Source organism: Nerophis lumbriciformis, linkage group LG36, assembly GCF_033978685.3.
Source record: "Nerophis lumbriciformis linkage group LG36, RoL_Nlum_v2.1, whole genome shotgun sequence".
Taxonomy (NCBI): domain Eukaryota; kingdom Metazoa; phylum Chordata; class Actinopteri; order Syngnathiformes; family Syngnathidae; genus Nerophis; species Nerophis lumbriciformis.
In genome coordinates this window covers 12,732,191-12,755,324 of record NC_084583.2, presented here as the reverse complement: position 1 = coordinate 12,755,324, position 23,134 = coordinate 12,732,191, and the positions used below count along the sequence as shown (strand labels likewise).

Below are 23,134 nucleotides of genomic sequence, written 5' to 3'. Positions count from 1 at the left end.
ACAAATCATTAAATGTATTTGTTTTATTGTATTGTTACATTAATAGATGTTTTATTATTATAGGTTGGCTTGTTAAACATTTAATAGGATTTTCAGAGGGAGGAAAAACCAAGACATTTAATATAAAATGTAAAATGAATAAATACATAAAAAGAAAAAGAAAATATATGGTTAAAAGCCATCGTCCCGGGAGCATTTCATTTCGTCCTGTGCATTTAAAAAAAAAAATAATAATAACAATGAATAATTTCTAAGTCTTTGTTAGCCGTTTGTGAAGTTTTGCGCTCGTGCGTAACATTTGCTCGCATCCTGTGCATCTCCTGGGGGCAAAGCCCCCCCTGTCCTTAAAAGCTAGTGACGCCCCTGACAACATCCTCAAATATAGCTTTGCAGTGTCACTTTTTTTTGCATTTACATCAAAGATGACTGAATGTGTGTCGAAGCTCAGGATTTTGGGGTCTCGTCTTCTACAGTCGGCCGTGATTTGAAACGGAATCCAGTCAGAGAGAGGTTGCGTCATCACGCTCTGCCTTTTAACAGTACGTACGGTCGAACCCTGAACTCTGACTGGCAGGTTCCTCAAGTTAAAAAAACTATTTGTAAAAAACAAAACAAAGGAAGTATTTTTAATAGGATCAAAACACAATTGCAAAGGGCATTGTTATTGATTTTAATATGCTTTTTTGGTCCAAAAACTTTATGTAATTAGCCTACCTAACTTTGCCAGAATCATCATCACAATCAAAATCACAATCAGCTTTATTGGCCAAGTATGTTTAATGTTTTTTTTTCTTTAGGTTCAGTTCATATTCAGTTCCTCTTTGAAAATATACAACTGTAAATAAAATGGCTTAGTGTTCATATGGAAGTGGGCAAAATACAAAGCATGAATTGATTATAACTATCACTTTTCTTCAACAAGAATTGGTTTAGGTCTGCTTTAAACGTCAATATTTTAACACCATGGACAGCAACAAAGAACATAATTACAATTATCTTCAAAGGAGTCATTGTGTGATATTGTTTTCAACATTTAACATACCTCCTTGTGGTCTACATAATATGTAATGGTGGTGCTTTGGTCAACATTTTTGTATGGATTTTGTTTAGCACAAATAAACTCAAACTCAACCCAACTCAACTCAACATCTTCGAGCTGTTTTCTGACTTTTGTGGGAAGTCTTATTTAAATGTCGAAGCCCTCCTCCAGGCCCAGCCACCTTCCACTACATCTCCACACCGCCAGCCACGTTGTAATTTTTAAACGCTTCCACATCAAGTCTACTGTCAGACATAAAGTAGAACTGTAGACCAATTTTTATTAGATATGGCAACACCACAGGATTTTAGCATGCATGTGCATGTACAAGTCAGTCTGCCCCCACAATAAGAGGATATTGACTACAATATTAGACCACAATAAGATACAAGTGACCGACTTGCTCAAAGCTCTTTGGGTAAACTTATTGACATGGTTTGATTTCAAATTTTCAGGAGTTATTGGGATCCCAGAATAATACAAACAGCTACCAACAAGTAAGACAAGTTACTTTTGCATAATAGGAGTCCCTGTCCCGAAAGTGTCTGAGTAACGTGGTGGATAACAGGGGCGTCACTAGCTTTTAAGGACAGGGGGGGCTTAACCCCCAGGAGAGCGAACGTAGCGCACGAGCACAAAACTTCACAAACGGCTAACAAAGACTTAGAAATGATTCATTGTTATTATTATTTAAAAAATGCACGGGACAAAATGAAATGCTCCCCGGGACGATGGCTTTTAACCATTTCCTCTCTTTTTCTTTTTATGTATTTATTCATTTTACATTTTATATTAAATGTCTTGGTTTTTCCTCCCTCTGAAAATCCTATGAAATGTTTAACAAGCCATCCTATAATAATACAACAGCTATTAATGTAACAATATAATAAAACAAATCTATTTAATTATGTTTTTTTCATTATTTTAACATTAGGCTAATGTATATTACTTTATATAGATTCTACAAGAGTGATGTGGGCATTTTCTATATGAACAAGTCCAAGGACCGCAGGCAAGGTCGCAGAGAAAATGCGGACTGGACTTGAGGTGATGTGGGCATTTTCTATATGAACAAGTGGAATGGATTGGATACCGACACACTAAAGGGTCTCTCAACCTTAAAGTACCAATGATTGTCACACACACACACACTAGGTGTGGTGAAATGTGTCCTCTGCATTCGACCCATCCCCTTGTTCACCCCCTGGGAGGTGAGGGGAGCAGTGGGCAGCAGCGGTGCCGCGCCCGGGAATAATTTTTGGTGATTTACGCTATGAAGTGAGGGGAAACTGAGTGAATAATGACAGTTTATATGATTATTTATTTAAACTCATATTCGGGCCACTTTATAATGAATATGTCGGCATGTATTTGAAAAAAAAAAAAAAAAAAAAAAAAAAAAAATATATATATATATATATATATATATATATATATATATATATAAATAACACCAAATTATTTAGGGGGGCTTTAGAATATTTTATGGGGGCTTGAGCCCCCCTAAAATAGGCCTAACAGCGCCAATGGTGGATAATATGGAACGACAGTGAGGAGACTACAGCCAAATAATCTGGGTTTTTTTTCTACTGTATGTAGAGAAAATGAATAACATTATAGGGCTGGGCCAAACATTTTCACTAACAAGCCCAAGTTTTTTGCAACATGACCAACAAAGAGCCCCTTTCTTATCTCCTCTGGGATGGAAAAAACAAATGTGTCCACTGAACAAAGTCATAACGCAGAAAAGCAAAATGGAGACGTTGCTTTCCTATCCACCACATTCATTATAGTTGATTTGATAATAAACTCCCCCAAAAAACAACCAGTCCTTGTCTGCTATAAATGCTCAAATCATTCACATGATGATGTCCTCTAAACCAGTAACAAGACATCAATGCTTAAGCAACACCACCACCCACTGATACAAAACAAAACCACAAGTGGGGAACGCTCCACTCAGTAAAGAGTGAACTAAAAAGAGGCAGTAAAAGATGGCAAGATAAAAAAAAACAACTGGTTGATAGATCTATAAATGGCAACAAAATAATGCAGCTCGGTTTACTTGTTTTAACTTCAGCAATACAACATAGATGACCGTCACTTTAATGCTGCTATGGGTCAAACATTAAAGTGTAATATGGAATACACAGTTAAAAACATTGACATATGTCTGGTTTAGCTTATCCCTAAAAATCTGAGATATTTATTTTTGTTACAGTTCATTATTGCATAGAAAATCGGTACCACTTACATTTTTACAGTAAATATACTGGCGATCGAGTGGGCATTATTTTATTCACTGACTATTTTTACAGTGTAGATTAACTGACTAATAGTATTTCATAACTATAAGAGCGCAGACAGGGTTGACGCACAGATAATTTAAAATACCATCTCAATGCATATATGAATACATACATAAGAACTGGATATAAAAACTAAATCTGAAAAACAGTATGATGTAATTTTTTTCCATTTTTTTTTCATTTATTTATTTATTTCAGGTAATGACATAAAAAGTACAACGTTGACAACACATAATAATATGGATTAATATTGTGCAAAAGGTAATATATAGTATGTAATGCATGATTGTCCAGCTTTGCCTGAAAGGGAGTGGGAAGAAGATCATTTATTTAATCCCACCCCCAGTTCTCCATTCAGTGATTATTCACATGAGTTTCACTGTTACTTTGTTCAAGGATTATAATACACATGTTGTATCATAGTGGCATTACCACAGGTAACAAGAATTATTACACTGTAACAATAATTTGTATCAACAATGAAGGAATAATGAATATACCAACAATGGTAATTGACAAAATGCCAACAATGGTAATAGACAACATAGCAATAATGGTAAGGAAACATTGAGCAGATGTTGACACTTTGAGACAGAGTACAACAGCAGGTCAAATTAAAGACCCTCATCTCTATATTTGAACCAGACCCCATGTTTGTATAATAGTTTAGATCGATTAATAGTTTGGCATTGCTTGTGTTGTAAGTCCAGTTTGTTCCATAGTTTTACTCCGCATACAGACACACAAAAACGTTTACGAGTGGTTTGAGCACTGATTTATAGATATTATTGTCACGTACTGTATATATACCCACAAATTGTAAACTAATTATATATTATAAATATGTGTATATATATATATATATATATATATATATATATATATATATATATATATATATATATATATATATATATATATATATATATATCATATATATGTATATACACATGTATATATCATATATATATATGTATATACACATGTATATATATATATATATACACATGTATATATCATATATATATATATATATATATATATATATATATATATATATATATATATATATATATATATATATATCTATAGATATAAAATTTATATATATATATATATATATATATATAGATATATATTATATATATATATATATATATATATATATATATATATATATATATATATATATATATATATATATATACATGTTATCGACATATATGTAGGCTAATACGTGTTACTATACAAAAAAATATATATACATATATAATTAGTTTACAATTAGTGGGTATATATATTGGACACTGACTATAATTTTTTTTAATCAATTTGAATAATTATACATATTTCAAGGGCAGTACTGTACTGTCGATCGACTAGTATACACATTATATATATATATATATATATATATATATATATATATATGTATATATATATATATATATATATATATATATATATATATATATATACATATATCCATCTATCTATCTATCTATCTATATATATATATATATATATATATATATATATATATATATATATATATATATATATATATACATATATCCATCTATCTATCTATATATATATATATATATATATATATATATATATATATATATATATATATATATATATATATATATATATATATATATATATATATATAATTAGTGGGTATAGCTATTGGCCACGGACTAGACTATAAGTTTTTTTAATCAACTTGAATAACTACATATTTCAAGGGCAGTACTGTCGATTGACTAGCTAGAGTGACCTACATTGTGAGGAATTAAACAATGACATGAAAGCAGTATAACCAATGAATGTACTCTGGTTAATCTCCCATCAATATATTTGCAACATTAAGCCTGTAAAGTCAGTCATCATGGTCCTTTTACAGCCTCTGTGAATGTGCACGCTATTCCAGCATATACCACTGTAGATCACAACCGTGTGCACATCATGATAGTGCATTATTCAGGCCATGCCCGCACAGCAACAGCAGGCAGAGTTATTAATATTCATAGCGTACACGAGCAGCGCACTTCTTCCAAATAAAATCAGTTTAGCGGCATGAATTACAAGACTGCAAAGGGCAACATTAGACAGCCTTTGCGTGGATACAATTCCGGGCAATACTGATACACATGTCTGTTTTGGTGCACTGTGTGCTGTGGATAAGAAAGTTGTGGTCCAAAGAGACAGTTTGCAGATGGAAACACATTCTGGGTCAACTGTGTGTCTGTCATATTGATTGTGTGAGCTGATCGGTGCTCTTGATGAGAGTAATACTGCTGTGATATTTTGATAGATGGCGTAGGTGAGGAACAAGATAAATAAATATCATCTTACCTGTGGGGCCTGGAAGATTCAGTCGAGTGCATGAGGAAGAAAAAAAAAAGGAAAATAGTTAGTTTAAATTACATTTTAAGAAGCACTGCTGTCATATAAAATGATAAAAACAGACATCGACACATTGAGGGTAAACAATGATTCATGTTAACACTATTTGCAAAAAATGGTTCATTATATTCAATATTTAGAATCCAATTGGAAACCTTTACTAATTGCAAATGTTTTACATGTGTGTGAAATAATTCCCAATTCTGATGATTATGGACTAAGCTGTTCTAAAACAAATATTATTGCACCGTTCACCTTTTTTATCGGGAATCATTTTTATAATGCATTATGTTTGTGATCCACAGAGTAGAGAAATATTGTCCTATTTGCTGAAATACTAATGCATACTTGCCAACCCTCCCGGATTTTCCGGGAGACTCCCAAAATTCAGCGCCTCTCCCGAAAATCTCCCGGGACAAATTGTCTCCCGAAAATCTCCCGAAATTCAGGCGGACCTGAGTGACGTGTCTACAGCCTGTTTTCACGTCCGCTTTCCCACAATATAACAGCGTGCCTGCCCAATCACGTTATAACTGTAGTAGGGGCGCCGCTAGGGATTTTGGGCCCCATGAAAATAATCTTTACAGGGCCCCCAACAGAGTGTCATTATTTTTTCTGTATTATAATTTCATCATCATTAGGGGCCTCTCTGGGCCTCCCTCCATCATGGGTCCCTAGAATCCGTCTCCTTTACCCCCCCTTTTCGGCGCCCCTGAACTGTAGAATGATGGAGGGCGAGTTCTTGGTTTCTTATGTGGGTTTATTGTTAGGCAGTTTCATTAACGTCCTCCCAGCGGTAACAACACACAACAAGAGCAGTCACATTTTTCGTCTACCGTAAAGCAGTTCGTCTGCCGTAAACAGCAATGTTGTGACACTTTTAAACAGGACAATACTGCCATCTACTGTACATGCATATGTGACAATAACATATACGGCTTTTAGAGAGTGCAGTGCACAACAAGGAGACGAAGCAGAATGCATCATCAGAGAGGGTGTTCAGCACGGTTAGAATAATAGTGACAGAGAATAGAACAAGGATGGACAATTCAACCCTTAACTCAACAATGAGTAGATGAGTGTTATGTGTGTGTATATGTGTAAATAAATGAACACTGAAATTCAAGTATTTCTCTTATTTATATATATATATATATATATATATATATATATATATATATATATATATATATATATATATATATATATATATAGCTAGAATTCACTGAAAGTCAAGTATTTCTTATATATATATATATATATATATATATATGTATATATGCTGTATATATATGAAATACTTGACTTGGTGAATTCTAGCTGTAAATATTCTCCTCCCCTCTTAACCACGCCCCCGACCACGCCCCACCTCCCGAAATCGGAGGTCTCAAGGTTGGCAAGTATGTACTAATGCGTGTTGTCATCAGTCAAACCATGCATGGCTTAAATTGAGAGCACATGTGCAAGCACAACACGAATGCGCATGAGAACCAATTTATAGTGTTGCTTGACTACTCATGAGTGGTGCACAGAATACATACAGGCTAGCATGAACACACACACACACGCACACACACACAGGCAGGCACTAATGAATTTAATGCATCATTCTTGAAGAACAAACCTGACTGTAGTTGTGAACATGCATCTGGATAGTTATTATCATTACTTTAAGCCATATAATACATTGTCGTGACATGTTAGTAACTTGTGTTTACTTCTTACTGTACCTGATGAAAAAAATCAGAGACAGAGGACATTGATTATGTTGTTTTTATAAAATGAACATTTATTTAATCACACATTTAGTAGTTAAAGCATTTTATTTCATTTAATAGAGGTACCTGCATAGGGAATAAAAGCATCATATAAGAAAAAACGATAATACATGAAATATTGATGGCCACTGATTTTAGGGTGGGAACAATACAAGACCAAAAAGAGAAAAATGCTGTGATTGAAAAATAGGAAATGAAAAAGAAAAAAATGACAACTCTAATCTGCACATACAATATTGTATTGTTGTATCTGTTAAAATGGTCAAAGTACAGGAAGTTCCGCCGATGTGATTTTAAAACAAAAAAATATTAGGTTTCTGTTGACAAGCAAAATCTGGAGGTCACCATGCAAAAATTCACAAGAAAAACAACATAATGTATTATTAATGTAAAACTATTGAGGAGACTATAAGATGTCTAAAAGTGACTTAGAGCAATGGAAAAACAACAAAGGCCGATGTGAAAACATTAATATTTCCCACTATGTCTTATTGAACAAAAATACAAACAAACCTATATTGATCATGCTTATATAACTCTATATAAACCCGCACATGACATTGATTATCTGTAAAGTTATTCACCACAGTACATACTGTAGGTTAAGTCATCAGTAGTAGGTCCATATTGCAACGTTATGCTATGGCATTGTAAAGACAAACATTTCATGCGTACTGTATATAAAACAACAATTCACATGTTATTTACATTTTTTAACACATTATGTCATTTCATAAATCTTTACAGTTTGTGATTACAACAGAAAATCACCGGCCACAACACAGGAAAACCCTGTCAGTAAATTCAACAGTGACAAAATTAAAATAACAAAACAAAGCATTTAAAAAAAAAAGAATAAGCATAACACAAAATAGAGATGTCTATGACCAAAACATGTATACTCAGTTTAGGGCCTGGTGAGTGTGTTTTTTAATGTGCAGTACTTCAAGTGATTACGTAACAAGGAGGTGGGGGACCTGCCCGAATCTTTAAGGTAGATCTATCTGCACTGGTGCGCCGAAGGGTGTTCTTTTGATAAGCCGCGCTCCTTTTCTTCAGCGTGTCAGTGTCCGTGTTAGAACCAAAGCGAAAGTCACCTCTCCATGAGCCGGTGGTCAGAAAGGGATCGTACCTGTCATCTTTCAGCAGTGTCCCACAGTGGCTAAAATCTGTAAAACTAGGTGGGTAGTAAGTCGTGGGGAAAACGGGGAGGTTGGTGGTGGTGGAACGATATACATAACCCCGTCGACAAAGCTTGAAATAACACACGGCGATGATTAAAAAGATTAACAGAGAGGAAACGGTTAACAGGGCGATGACCAAATACAGCCTCAAACTATAACTGCCCTGAGATTCGTCTACAAGCTCAAATAGTTCTTGGACAACCGGCAACCCCTCACCAATGGCAATGCTAACTGTAGCCGTGGCTGAAAGGGGATCATGTCCGTTATCTGTCACCACAATAACAATTGTTTGCTTCGGTTCATCATTTTCCAAAAAGGATCGCGCAGTTCTGATTTCGCCTGTGTGTAAACCCACCATAAAGAGATTCGGTTGAGTTTCTTTGATTATTCTGTAGGACAGCCATGCATTATGGCCGGAGTCAGCATCCACAGCCACCACCTTGGTCACCAAATAACCTCTTGGTGCTTCAAGGGGCACCATGTCTTCAACAATGAAGGCTTGCACAGGATATAGAACAACTGGCGCGTTATCATTCTGGTCCTTGATAAAAACATTGACAATGCAGGTGGCAGTGAGTTGGGGGTCGCCCCCATCCCGCACCTCTACCTTGATTTGGAAGTAAGCAGACTGCTCGTAATCGAAGAGCCGCGACGTAAAAAGCTCCCCCGTTTCTATGTTAATGGTAAGGAAGGAGGAAACGTCTGAATTCGTATCTTTCAAAATTTGGTAGAGTAATTTGGCATTAGATGCGTCATCCCTGTCCTGTGCTGTAACTTTCATAACAAACGCACCTACAGGTTGGTTTTCAAAGAGATTGGCGGTGTACTCGCTCTGTGTAAAATTTGGGGGGTTGTCATTTACGTCATTAACTACGATAGTTAAAACTTTAACACCCTGTAGAGAGGGAGAACCCGAATCAGTGGCTGTAACAGTGATGTTATACTCTGACTGAAGCTCTCGGTCTAGTGTTCCATATGTCAATAACATGTAGTAGTTTTTCACTTCTGATACTATTTGAAATGGGACATTGTCAGGAATGGAACATGTGACGTCTCCACTGTTCCCTGTGTCCAAGTCATAAATGTTGATCAGGGCCACCATTGTTCCAGGTTTCGAGTCTTCGGCCACATTAGCAGATGCCGACTTTATTTCAATCACAGGTTTGTTGTCGTTGATATCAGTGACATCGATTACAAGTTTACAATGGGAGGCCTGGCCACCCCCATCTTTGGCTTGGACATCCAACTCGTGCGTACTCGCCTCCTCATAGTCAAAGACACCTGCTACGCGGACTTCACCACTCAGAGGGTCAATGTGAACAACTCCTCTGGTCTTGTCCGACAGGTGACTGAAAGAGTATGTTATCTCTCCATACAGACCTTCGTCCAAGTCTGTGGCATTTAGTTGTGCTATTATAGTCCCTGTGACAGAGTTTTCTGGTACTGATGCTCTGTAAACCCGCTGGCTAAAAACTGGGACATTGTCATTGGTGTCCAGAACACGGATGCGGATAGAAGCAGTCCCAGTTCTGGCTGGATTCCCTCCGTCAATGCCATTGATTTTCAGTACATGTTCTGCTTGTGTCTCTCGATCCAATGCCTTTTTAAGAACAAGTTCCGGGTATGCATTGCCATTTATTTGGGTGTCTATTTCCAGACCAAAATGATCATTTTGGCTCAGTTTGTATTGATTGACAGAGTTTGTCCCCAGATCAGGGTCATGTGCGCTCTCCAGTGGAAAACGTCTCCCCAGGACTGTAGACTCGACTAAATCAAGGTTTATCTCCCCTGCAGCAAATACTGGAGTGTTGTCATTAATGTCCGTGATGTCTAAAAGCAGACCATATGCTTGCAGGGGGTCCTCCAGTAAAATCTGATGCTGTATGGTGCACCCACTGTCTTGTGCGCAGAGCTCCTCTCTGTCAATCCGTTGGCTGATCAAAAGATTGCCCGATGCCAGGTCCAGTTCACAAAGCTGACTGATCCCGTCTGCGACAACGCGGGCGCGACGAGCACGGAGCTCCCTCACTTCCAGACGCAGATCCCGTGCAACGTTTCCAACTATAGAACCTGTCTGCATCTCTTCTGGAAGGACGTAGCGGACCTTTCCAGACGACGCAGTAAAAAACAGGCAAAAAAAGACTGCTTGCATCCAATAATTGAAGTTCATTCGCCGGTCCATTCTGAGGGATTCTTTCTGATATAAAAGCAAAACAAACAAAAAAAAAAAAGAAACCAAGCTAAATCCTAACCATGCACACGAAAATGACGAACTGAAAATTCTGTTGCAGTCCAACAGAGCCCTGCTTCTCTAGTCGAGTTACTCATGCTCTATTAGGGAAGCTGTCAGCTTGGATTCTTCTATTCTCGTTTCATCTCTCTCTCTCTCTTGCTCAACCTCTCTCTCTCACTCCACACAAACACCCACACACAGTTTTTTTTTCTCCCTCTGCCTCAGTCACACACACACACACAAGCGCGCACGCACCCACACATTTTTTGCTCTGCCTCCATCACCATCGCACAAACATGCGCACACAGACACATGTGCACACACAGCCTTCAGCTCTTAGCCAGTGCTCCAGTTTCACTGACACAGATACGGCGGTACACGCCATCCGTGAGTCAAACATCATAAGAGCGTCACCACGAGGCAAAGTGGATGATTACAACATAAACACGGCGCACTATTGCAGCACATAGATGAAAGATCAAAAATCACTTTTATTTTTTGGTATACTTCTGCAACGTAAAACTCAGACATGAGAATGTTTTCCTTCTCAGAGGTAAAATATAATGTAATCTCAATCTAATTTGCGTTTTATATACAAACCCCGTTTCCATATGAGTTGGGAAATTGTGTTAGATGTAAATATAAACGGAATACACACAATGCATTTTCAACCAATATTCAATTGAATATGCTACAAAAACAACATATTTGATGTTCAAACTCATAAACATTTTTTTTTTGTGCAAATAATCATTAAATTTTGAATTTGGTGCCAGCAACACGTGACAAAGAAGTTGGGAAAGGTGGAAATAAATACTGATAAAGTTGAGGAATGCTCATCAAACACTTATGTGGAACATCCCACAGGTGAACAGGCAAATTGGGAACAGGTGGGTGCCATGATTGGGTATAAAAGTAGATTCCATGAAATGCTCAGTCAATCCCAAACAAGGATGGGGCGAGGGTCACCACTTTGTCAACAAATATGTGAGCAAATTGTTGAACAGTTTAAGAAAAACCTTTCTCAACCAGCTATTGCAAGGAATTTAGGGATTTCACCATCTACGGTCCGTAATATCATCAAAGGGTTCAGAGAATCTGGAGAAATCACTGCATGTAAGCAGCTAAGCCCGTGACCTTCGATCCCTCAGGCTGTACTGCATCAACAAGCGACACCAGTATGTAAAGGACATCACTACATGGGCTCAGGAACACTTCAGAAACCCACTGTCAGTAACTACAGTTGGTCGCTACATCTGTAAGTGCAAGTTAAAACTCCTATGCAAGGCGAAAACCATTTATCAACAACACCCAGAAACGCCGTCGGCTTCGCTGGGCCTGAGCTCATCTAAGATGGACTGATACAAAGTGGAAAAGTGTTCTGTGGTCTGACGAGTCCACATTTCAAATTGTTTTTGGAAATTGTGGACGTCGTGTCCTCCGGACCAAAGAGGAAAAGAACCATCCGGATTGTTATAGGCGCAAAGTGTAAAAGCCAGCATCTGTGATGTTATGAGGGTGTATTAGTCCCCAAGACATGGGTAACTTACACATCTGTGAAGGTGCCATTAATGCTGAAAGGTACATACAGGTTTTGGAGTATATGTTGCCATCCAAGCAACGTTATCATGGACGCCCCTGCTTATTTCAGCAAGACAATGCCAAGCCACGTGTTACATCAACGTGGCTTCATAGTAAAAGAGTGCGGGTACTAGACTGGCCTGCCTGTAGTCCAGACCTGTCTCCCATTGAAAATGTATGGCGCATTATGAAGCCTAAAATAGCACAACGGAGACCCCCGGACTGTTGAACAACTTAAGCTGTACATCAAGCAAGAATGGGAAAGAATTCCACCTGAGAAGCTTAAAAAATGTGTCTCCTCAGTTCCCAAACGTTTACTGAGTGTTGTTAAAAGGAAAGGCCATGTAACACAGTGGTGAACATGCCCTTTCCCAACTACTTTGGCACGTGTTGCAGCCATGAAATTCTAAGTTAATTATTATTTGCAAAAAAAAAAAAAAAAAGTTTATGAGTTTGAAGATAAAATATGTTGTCTTTGTAGTGCATTCAATTGAATATGGGTTGAAAAGGATTTGCAAACCGTTGTATTCCGTTTATATTTACATCTAACACAATTTCCCAACTCATATGGAAACGGGGTTTGTATCATAATGAATGGTTCAAGTTCTATAGAGTTGACCTTAGTTAAATATTGCAAACATAATCATCACTGTACCTAGAGATTTCTATGGATACTTTTAGTCTTGGTGTGTGTGTAAGTGCGTGTGTTTGAAAGTGTAATCTAGAGCCAGGGGATTTGAGGGGCTCACCTATTTTGCCGGAAAAATATATTTCAACAGCACTGATGATGAATGGAAGTAGTTTCCTTTTTTTGACTCAGGCCCCCATGCTGGGTTTAAAAAAACACACACACACACACGTCCTAATACCTACTTTTTGACTCACACTACCTACTACAACACACACTGGGCATTATCAGTTTTTCCACTGCCCTGAGACCAATTCAGCACCAAGGACAGAGATTTCAGCACCTTAGTTAGACAGCGAAGCAGTGTGTGCATCTGTGTGTGTGTGTGTGTGTGTGTGTGTGTGTGTGTGTGTGTGTGTGTGTGTGTGTGTGTGTGTGTGTGTGTGTGTGTGTGTGTGTGTCTGTGTGCTGTGGGAAGTACTTGGAAAACAAGGTGTACCAGCAAAATTCTGCAACCTACTGCGACAGCTACATGATGGCATGCAGGCCTGTGTGAGCAACTGCGGCCAACAATCCCCATTTTTCAGTGTGGATGTGGGGGTCAAGCAAGGGTGTGTCCTTGCCCCAACCATATTCAACGTGTTCATTTCCACTGTCACCCTCCTGTCCCATAAACACCTGGACCCCACAGATGGGATTCAGATACAATACCGGCTGGATGGTAACCTTTTTAACATCCGTCGCCTCCAAGCCACCACTAAACTCACCACCCAGCATATTCTGGAACTACAGTATGCAGATGACTGCGCTGTACTTGCACACTCACCAGAGTCTCTCCAGCACGCACTGAATGTGGTAGCCTCCATCTACAGTGCCATTGGTCTTCAGATAAACACCAAGAAAACACAAATACTCGTGCAGGAGTTTACTCCCCAGCCAAACACGCCGATCTTCACCCTTGACGGGCACCCATTAGCCACCGTCCCCCACTTCATCTACCTCGGTAGAACCCTGTCACCATCCTGCACCATTGACGATGACGTCCAGGCCCGTATTGTTCTGGCCTCTGCTGCCTTTGGAAGGCTACGGTCCAGGGTTTTCCAGAACAGGAATCTAACCATCTCCACCAAGACAGCCGTGTATAAGGCAGTCTGCCTCTCCACGCTGCTCTATAGTTCTGAAACCTGGACACCCTACCAGAGGCACATCCAGAGTCTCGAGGCCTTCCACATCTGCTGCCTCCAAAGGATCCTAGGTCTGACCTGGGAAGACAGGGTGCTCTACACTGAAATTTATGACCGGACCAACACACCCAGCATCACAGCACTCCTTGGCCAAAAACACCTAAGATGGGTCGGACATGTGATCCGTATGCCAGCCCACCGCCTACCCCGTCAGATATTGTATGGCCAGCTTTCAGTCGGTCAAAGGTCTGCCTGGGGCCAGAAAAAACGGTACAAGGACCACATTAAAACTCTCCTGAAAAAGTGTGACATCAAACCACCAGCACTGGAGTCCCTGGCTGTTGACCGCCAGACCTGGAGCTCTACCTGCCACCAGGGAATCACTCATCTTCAGGAGAAGTTCACAGAGCGGAGAGCACAGCGGCGTGCACAAAGACACCAACGTGCCACAGCACCAGCGACCATCACTGCTGCTTTCCCCTGCCCCTCCTGTGACAAAGTCTGTGGATCACGCATAGGCCTGAGCAGCCACCTGGCTATGCACAGGCGAAAGGCACAACAATAACCAATCCAATACTTCGTTTGGAGCAACGTCATCACCGACATCGATGGACTGCCATAAGCAAGTAAATGTGTGTGCTTGTGAGAGAGCGAAAGTGTCAGTGCAGGACGGCTAGAAATGAAAATTGTCAATGGTCATGGTTGAGTACGTGATTGTGAGTAATGGTAGCTGCTCTGCTTAGCAAGCCAAGACCTAAAACAACCATTTGCATTGATCCCGCATATCAGTGTGTGAATGTGTGTGTGTGAATGGGTGAATGTGGAAAATAGTGTCAAAGCGCTTTGAGTTCCTTAAAAAGGTAGGAAAGCGCTATACAAGTACAACCCATTTACCATATGAAAGGCTCACGCCAAAATCATTCAAACAAACATTCAGACATCTGAATATAATATAAAATAATATAATACCCGCGACCCCAAAAGGGAATAAGCGGTAGAAAATGGATGGATGGATGGATAATATATATTTATTGTCATTGTACATTTGTACAACGAAATTGCAAGCAAACTAATTTAGTGCAAATTCATAATAGCACATAAAAACGTAAGAACATGGTACTCAGATAAATAGATAAACATACATAAAATACAAAAAAATACCAAGCACACTTTTTTTTGGCCTTGTGTTCAGCGACACTATTTCTCTCGGGGAAAAAGTGTTCTTAAATCTGTTTGTCCGGCATTTTATTGTCATGTATCTCCTGCCCGAGGGCAGCAGTTAAAAAAAATTATGTCCGAGGTGAGATGGGTCCCTTATGATGTTTTGGGCCTTTTTGAGGCACCTTGCACTGTACAGTTCATCTAGGGAGGAGAGAGAGCAGCCAGTGATCTTCATGGCAGTTTTTTATGCTATCTGCATACATTTTAAACGAATAATATAATTTACTCAAAAATAATACATCTACAATTCACATTTAATTGGCTCCTTTTATCAGAATGTATTTTATCAAAGACCAACAACAGCATTTATGACTCAATGACCTCAGAGACACCAGCGTTGTTTTGAGACATTGGCAATTCTTAGCTTTGGTTGTACCAAATAACACATTAAGAAATAGCCTGGAAAATAGAGATGCGCGGATAGGCAATTATTTCATCCGCAACCGCATCACAAAAGTTGTCACCCATCCGCCATCCAACCGAGCTAACATTTGATCAAAACCGCACCCGCCCGCACCCGCCCGTTGTTATATATCTAATATAGACGATGCAAGGCATTAGTGAGGTTATAAAGCTTTTGCCTGTTAAAGAAAGAAGACTGATCCAATGCAGCAGAGACATTCAATGCGTGCCACGCTGTCACGGCCCAGACGCACACCAGTGCGCAATCATCTGGGAGCCGCGCTGAGCGCACCTCCAAGCGCGCTCGCGCCACTCAAACTGCTGCAGGCAGCTGCGTTCTATCTTGTTTTAACATCCTGTGGCACTCTTCTGGGATCACGGCGGACGAAACTGCTCATGCTCAGGGTGTTTGTGGAGATTCGGGGTTTTGCACAAATGTGATGCACCATGTTAGATGTCCCGGTTTTGTGACTGTCGTAGACATAAACAGCGTCGCAGCTCTTGCAAATCACATAGCCAGCATTACTATCATCCTGATTTACAACCTCATAAAAACGAGTCCACGCTGAACTTTTCTGGCCTTTTTTTCCCCTGGTCTTTAGTATTCTCTTTTTTAGTTTGTCGCGTACCACGTTTGCTGCCGGCGTTGCCATCTTTTTTTTTTTTCTTCTTCTGTTGTGGCGTGCTGCAGGTGCCTGCTCGTTTTTCGTATGTGGGTGACAACATTTAACTATGTATATATATTTCCGAATTGGTTTAACTGCCAGCCGCCTGCATCTATTTAAAATCTTTTTTTTTTTTATTTCAACCGCCCGACCCGCGGATAAAATGTTTTTTTTTTTTATTTCAACCGCCCGACCCGCGGATAATCCGCGGACTCCGCCGTTGTGTCCGCGCATCTCTACTGGAAAATAACATCACGTTGTTTACTAGCCTTTGTCTTAAATACGATGTATAATATTATGGTTTAATTCATGACATGCCCTACCACAAACGGGGGAAAAAGTGCTTCCATTTTAAGCCACAACTACATAAGCCCCTTAAAAACTTCTATATTGAATATTGTAAACAAAAAAATATTAGGATATATTTCATGAGATTTATTTTATTAACTTGTGTGTGAATGTGAGTGTGAATGTTGTATGTCTATTTGTGTTGGCCCTGCGATTAGGTGGCGACTTATCCAGGGTGTACCCCGCCTACAGCCCGAATGCAGCTGAGATAGGCTCCAGAGCCCCCCGAGACCACGACAGTAGCAATCAGTAGAAAATGGATGGATTGAACTACAGCATCCATAGGTTGTAACAACATGTGTCTTAAAGGGGAACTGCACTTTTTATGGAATTTTGCCGTGCATCCGGTAAGAATCCACAGTGCTTCACGTTTGCCAGGTGTTGTTATGTTACAGCCTTATTCCAAATTGGAATACGTTCATTTGTGTACTCAAAATTCTACAGACAAAACCCCATATTGACATTTTATTTATTTTATTTATTTTATTTATTTTATTTATTTTATTTATTTTATTTATTTTATTTATTTTTTTGTCCTGTCCAGCTTCTCAGGCAAATCATATAGTTGATGTAGATGCCCATATCGGCTGTTCAGATTTACTTTACAAAAGAGAAGTGTAGGATACTTCTCGTGTTGCCTTATTTGTATTTGACTTTATTAAATGTATTTATATTATCATTTGGTGCAGCCGGGCCGGAGCAGGAGGGGATATAAACAGAAAAAAAAAGAAGACAGAGGGAGAAATTGTGGGGACAAGAGGGGGATTAGACAGAGAGACAAAAACAACGACAGCAAACACAGCAACAACAACAACAACAATAGAGCAACATCAGCAAATACGACATGTACAAATATGATGGTAAAAGTGATAGCAAATAAGCAGTTACCGAAAATAAAAAATAATACGGAAATGAAAATGAACATTATTACACTACAAATGGAGCAATACCAATACCAATACAAATAGCGATATTGATAATGAACAATACCAATACTTTACCTTTATTATCAACAATACATATATGTAATGATAACTTGAGATACGAAATAATGCAGAAAAATGGAGGGGAAGAAAGAGAAGCAACCTACATTAACCTTTTAGATTGTTATAGTAACAATAGGTTACACTTTGTCAGTGTGCCATGTGTTATACCCAGTTTACCCTAGGGCAGGGGTCGGCAACCCAAAATGTTGAAAGAGCCATATTGGACCAAAAATACAAAAACAAATCTGTCTGGAGCCGCAAAAAATTAAAAGCCATATTACTTACAGATAGTGTGTCATGAGATATAAATTGAATCAAGAGGACTTAAAGGAAACTAAATGACCTCGAATATAGCTACAAATGAGGCATAATGATGCAATATGTACATATAGCGAGCCTAAATAGCATGTTAGCATCGATTAGCTTGCAGTCATGCAGTGACCAAATATGTCTGATTAGCACTCCACACAAGTCAATAACATCAACAAAACTCACCTTTCATGCACAACGTTAAAGGTTTTGTGGACAAAATGAGACAGAAAAAGAAGTGGCATAAAACATGTCCTAGAAAGTCGGAGAAAGTTATACATGTAAACAAACTATGGTGAGTTCAAAGACCGCCAAAATTAGTAGGACAAAACGGCGCTCGCCAAATACTCGAATCAGTGAAGCATGTTTAATATAAACAGTGTGCTTTGTAACAATTAGGGAGGCTTGTGTCATGTTTGTCCTCCTACAGAAACCATATTAAAACAAAAAATAGATTTTTTTTTTTTTTTTTTCCATTTTTCATAAATTTTTTAAAAAGCTCCAGAGAGCCACTAGGGCGGCGCTAAAGAGCCGCATGCGGCTCTAGAGCCGCGGGTTGCCGACCCCTGCCCTAGGGCAACAACGTTATTTTTTTTTCCAAATGTATCAAAAATAAAATACACAAAAAAATCTAAATAATTCACATCCTTTTGCTCAATACTTTGCTGATGCACCTTTGGCAGCAATTACAGCTTCAAGCCTTTTTTGAATATGATGCCACATGCCTGGCATTCCTCTTTGCCTATTTTTCTGCAGCACCTCTCAAGCTCCAGCAGATTTAGGGTTCAACTTAATGGTTTATGCTTTAAGTTTATTTCAAACATGCATAGAGTTAAAACTTAATACGTCAGAATTTCCCGTTTCTCTTTTCAAAATTGGATGGCAAGAGTTTTTTTTTTTTTTTTTTTTTTTTTTTTTTTTTATCCAGGACATCTCTGTACATTGCTCCATTCATTTTAGTCTAGTCAGGGAGGTGACCAAGAACCTGATGGTCACTCAGCATTCCTCTGTGGAGAGAGGATAACCTTAAAGAAGGACAACCAGCAATCCACTAATCAGGCCTGTATGGTTTAGTGGCCAGACAGAAGACATTTCTTAGTAAAACGTTTGCCAACCTGAAAGACTCTCAGACCATGAGAAACAAAAGTGTCTGGTCTGATTAGACAAAGCTTGAACTGTTTGGCGTGAATGTCAGGCATCATGTTTGGATGAAACCAGGCACCGCTCATCACCAGGCCAGTAGCATCCCTACAGTGAAGCATGGTGGTGGCAGCATTATGTTGTGGGGATGGTTTTCAGTGGCAGGAACTGGGAGACTAGTCTGAATAGAGGGAAATATACATGCAGCAATGTATACTCTCACTAGTATGCAGACTGTTAGGATGTTGATATATTCCCATTGAGATGAAGAATAACTCATAATCCTCGTTAAAAAAAGGGTAGGTGCAATAGTCAAAGTGTACCAACCTCTCACTTTATGTCCACATCATTTCACTATCAAGGTGTTAATAAATAATAATCTAGAATAAACTTTCACAAGCCCCGAGGGGAAAAAGCAGCTCACCAGCGTATGATGTCACTACAGCAGTAGATCAATCTCTGATAAATGTGCCGCTATAGCGGATATGTCTTTAACGTTAGCGCTTATAATAACAATATTGCAAATACTTAGTTAATATTCAGGTCACAAAATGCAAATGGGGTATTGTTGGCACTTTTTGGATGTTTTTCAGTGGGTTCTATGGGCGCAATAGACGCAATGAAGCCATGGCTCTTATTGGCTCCAATGTAAGCACTAGAGATGCGCGGTTTGCGGACACAACCGCGGAGTCCGCGGATAACCCGCGGGTCGGGCGGGTGACATGACGAAAAAAATAGATTGTAAATAGATTCGGGCGGTTGGCAGTTGAACCAATTCGAAAATATATATACATAGTTAAATGTTGTTACCCACATACGAAAAACGTATAGATTTTATCGGTCCTTTAGGTGGAGCTGGTGGTGCATCACCGAAAAAGAAAAGGATTGACTTCACAGAATGGGAGGAGGATACACCTGTGCTTGTTGATGAAGTAGAGGATTATTCCTCTACAAACTTTCATCTCGACGGATCAGCAGAGGAAAATCTACTTTCCTTTTGGGGGAAACAAGGACAATCATTCCCACGACTACAACACCTTGCCAAGAGAATCCTATGCGTCCCAGCAACAAGTGGCGCAAGTGAGCGCTCCTTCAGCGCAGCAAGGCGCATTTTAGAGGCCAGGCGCTCTCGCATGAATCCTGGCACTGTAGATGCCATTTTATTCCTGCATAGTGCTAACAAAAAAAAAAGTAAGTAGACATACGGTTGGATATGTTAAACAAATTAGTCTACGTTACCTATAGGCTATACCAAATAAGCCCATGTCTAACCTATATTGAGTTCGGTCAGCTGAATAATTTTGATGGTTACGTGTTGTTTGGGCGCACTACAATGCAAAGGAATTAAGGCAATTGCATTGTTTATTGTGGTTTTTTTCTATTCGAGATATACTACTGTGTGTTAATTATTTGGCCTCGCTTTCAAGTGAAGCGCATCTCCGATTGGCGACAATGTAAGGCTATTTAGCCTGCTTTGTTTGTCGCGACCGTCTATTTTCATTATAATTCAAGTTTGATGATAAAGTGCAGTCTGATGGGTTTGATTTCCTCCCTTCAGCTTTTTGCCTTGGCCAATAAGTTGCAGGTAATTTGTTATTGTTATTTATTTAATTTATTTGTGTTTAAATAGAGATGACATACATATGTTATTTTATAATTTAAGTTTGTGCGCGTGATTGACAGCCTAAGGCTTATGAGGCACATTTTTTTTAATTTTTTTTATTTCAACTTAAAAATGTATGAGCCTATGCGTACAACATAGGCTATGTGTTTATCTTTATTTTCTTGCCTGTCGTTGACAATGGAGATTGTCTGATATTTTGTCATGGCTGCAGATCAATCAATAAAGGTTCATCTTTGTCGCGAAATTGTTCACTGCTTCACTGTGCACCCCGCCCTCGTCCCTATTAACAAGTTAATATTCATTGAAATAAATTCAGAACATTTTTTTTACCTAACGGAAATATAGGCCTAGTCTTTCTAAAACATTGTTTTAACTTCTTAAAAGCCTCGTTCTGCTTGCTGGAACTGCGCACACAAAGTGTGAGGAACGCACTCCTGATCTGAGGGCATTGGCAACAATAGTCAACACTTTCTTAATGGAAATGACAATAATATTATAATAATGATAAATAATATTATCACGCATTAATATATCTTAGCCACTCATGCGTGGCCAATATACATTAATGCGTGGCACGCAGTCTCTGCTGCATTGGATCAGTCTCCTTTCTTTAACAGGCAAAAGCTTTATAACCTCACTAATATGCTTGCATCGTCTATATTAGATATATAACAACTGGCGGATGGCGGGCGGGTGTGGTTTTGATAAAATGTTGGTTCGGGTGGATGCGGATGGTTGACGACTTTTGTGATGCGGTTGCGGATGAAATAATTGCCTATCCGCGCATCTCTAGTAAGCACATATGTATTTATGAGTTAGAATGCATGAAAAAAGGACATATGTGTTTTTGTCTCTTATAAGGATTGTGAATGATCAGAACAATGTTTTAAAAAAGTGCAGTTCCCCTTTAAAGTAGTATAACCCTAGTGCTTTATTACATTAGATTTGCATAGTGTTCTCACTATACTGAAAACATGTAGTCTTTTTTGCACAACTTAACATGTTGTTGGAATGATGAGGAGATCATGTATCATGTCATTGTCATTTATTGAACACCATGGCTCTGCTGTTATTGTATCATTCATTTATTATGTCGTATTTAAACTATTGTGTTGAAGTTATAAATCCCATCTACAGCCTTTAGTCACTCTGCAGAAAAAGGCCATTAGGATTGAGTCCAATATTCACTACAGACATCATTCAAATCCACTATTCATGGAGTTAAAGCAATTTAAACTGCACGATGTGATCCATTTTAAAACTGCTCAAATTATGTTTAGGGCATCCCAAAACTCTACCATCCAATACACAGAACCTATTCCAGGATAGAGATGCTCACCATAGTTATATATATAGACATTGACTTATAGATATTGTCAAAAGAAGACACATATCAATTCAAATTTTAGAACATGCCAAGTTAGAAACACAATCAAGATTCATCTGAACACTCTCAAATAGACCATTGATGAAAATGATTCTTAATTCACTGGATTAATTTGTTTTTTATTAACACCAGTGCAGCAGGTAATCTAAATGTTATATTAATAAGTTACATAATAACAGACTACATTTTTACCAAAAAAACAACACCATTTTTACAAACCCTGTTTCCATATGAGTTGGGAAATTGTGTTAGATGTAAATATAAACGAAATACAGTGATTTGCAAATCATTTTCAACCCATATTCAGTTGAATATGCTACAAAGACGACATATTTGATGTTCAAACTGATAAACGTTTTTTTTTTTTTTGCAAATAATCATTACTTTAGAATTTGTTGCCAGCAACACGTGACAAAGAAGTTGGGAAAGGTGGCAATAAATACTGATAAAGTTGAGGAATGCTCATCAAACACTTATTTGGAACATCCCACAGGTGAGCAGGCAAATTGGGAACAGGTGGGTGCCATGATTGGGTATAAAAATAGATTCCATGAAATGCTCAGTCATTCACAAACAAGGATGGGACGAGGGTCACCACTTCGTCAACAAATGCGTGAGCAAATTGTTGAACAGTTTAAAAACAACCTTTCTCAACCAGCTATTGCAAGGAATTTAGGGATTTCACCATCTACGGTCCGTAA

At 38.6% G+C, this 23,134-nt stretch overlaps 2 protein-coding genes across 2 annotated transcripts in view; both read right to left on the bottom strand.

The window, feature by feature from the left end:
- Window positions 1-5,209: 5,209 nt before the first annotated feature.
- LOC133576762 (protocadherin gamma-A11-like) overlaps window positions 5,210-23,134 on the bottom strand; it is a 32,511-nt gene continuing 14,586 nt past the window's right edge. Inside the window, exon 2 of the mRNA XM_061930100.1 lies at window positions 5,210-5,721. Coding sequence (XP_061786084.1) covers window positions 5,704-5,721 — 18 coding nt within the window. The 3' untranslated portion in view covers window positions 5,210-5,703. The remainder of the gene's footprint in view (window positions 5,722-23,134) is intronic.
- Window positions 7,568-11,142, bottom strand: LOC133576982 (protocadherin beta-7). The gene has a single exon (XM_061930434.1). It carries the CDS (start codon window positions 10,905-10,907, stop codon window positions 8,487-8,489), a length of 2,421 nt encoding a protein of 806 aa, XP_061786418.1. The 5' UTR covers window positions 10,908-11,142; the 3' UTR covers window positions 7,568-8,486.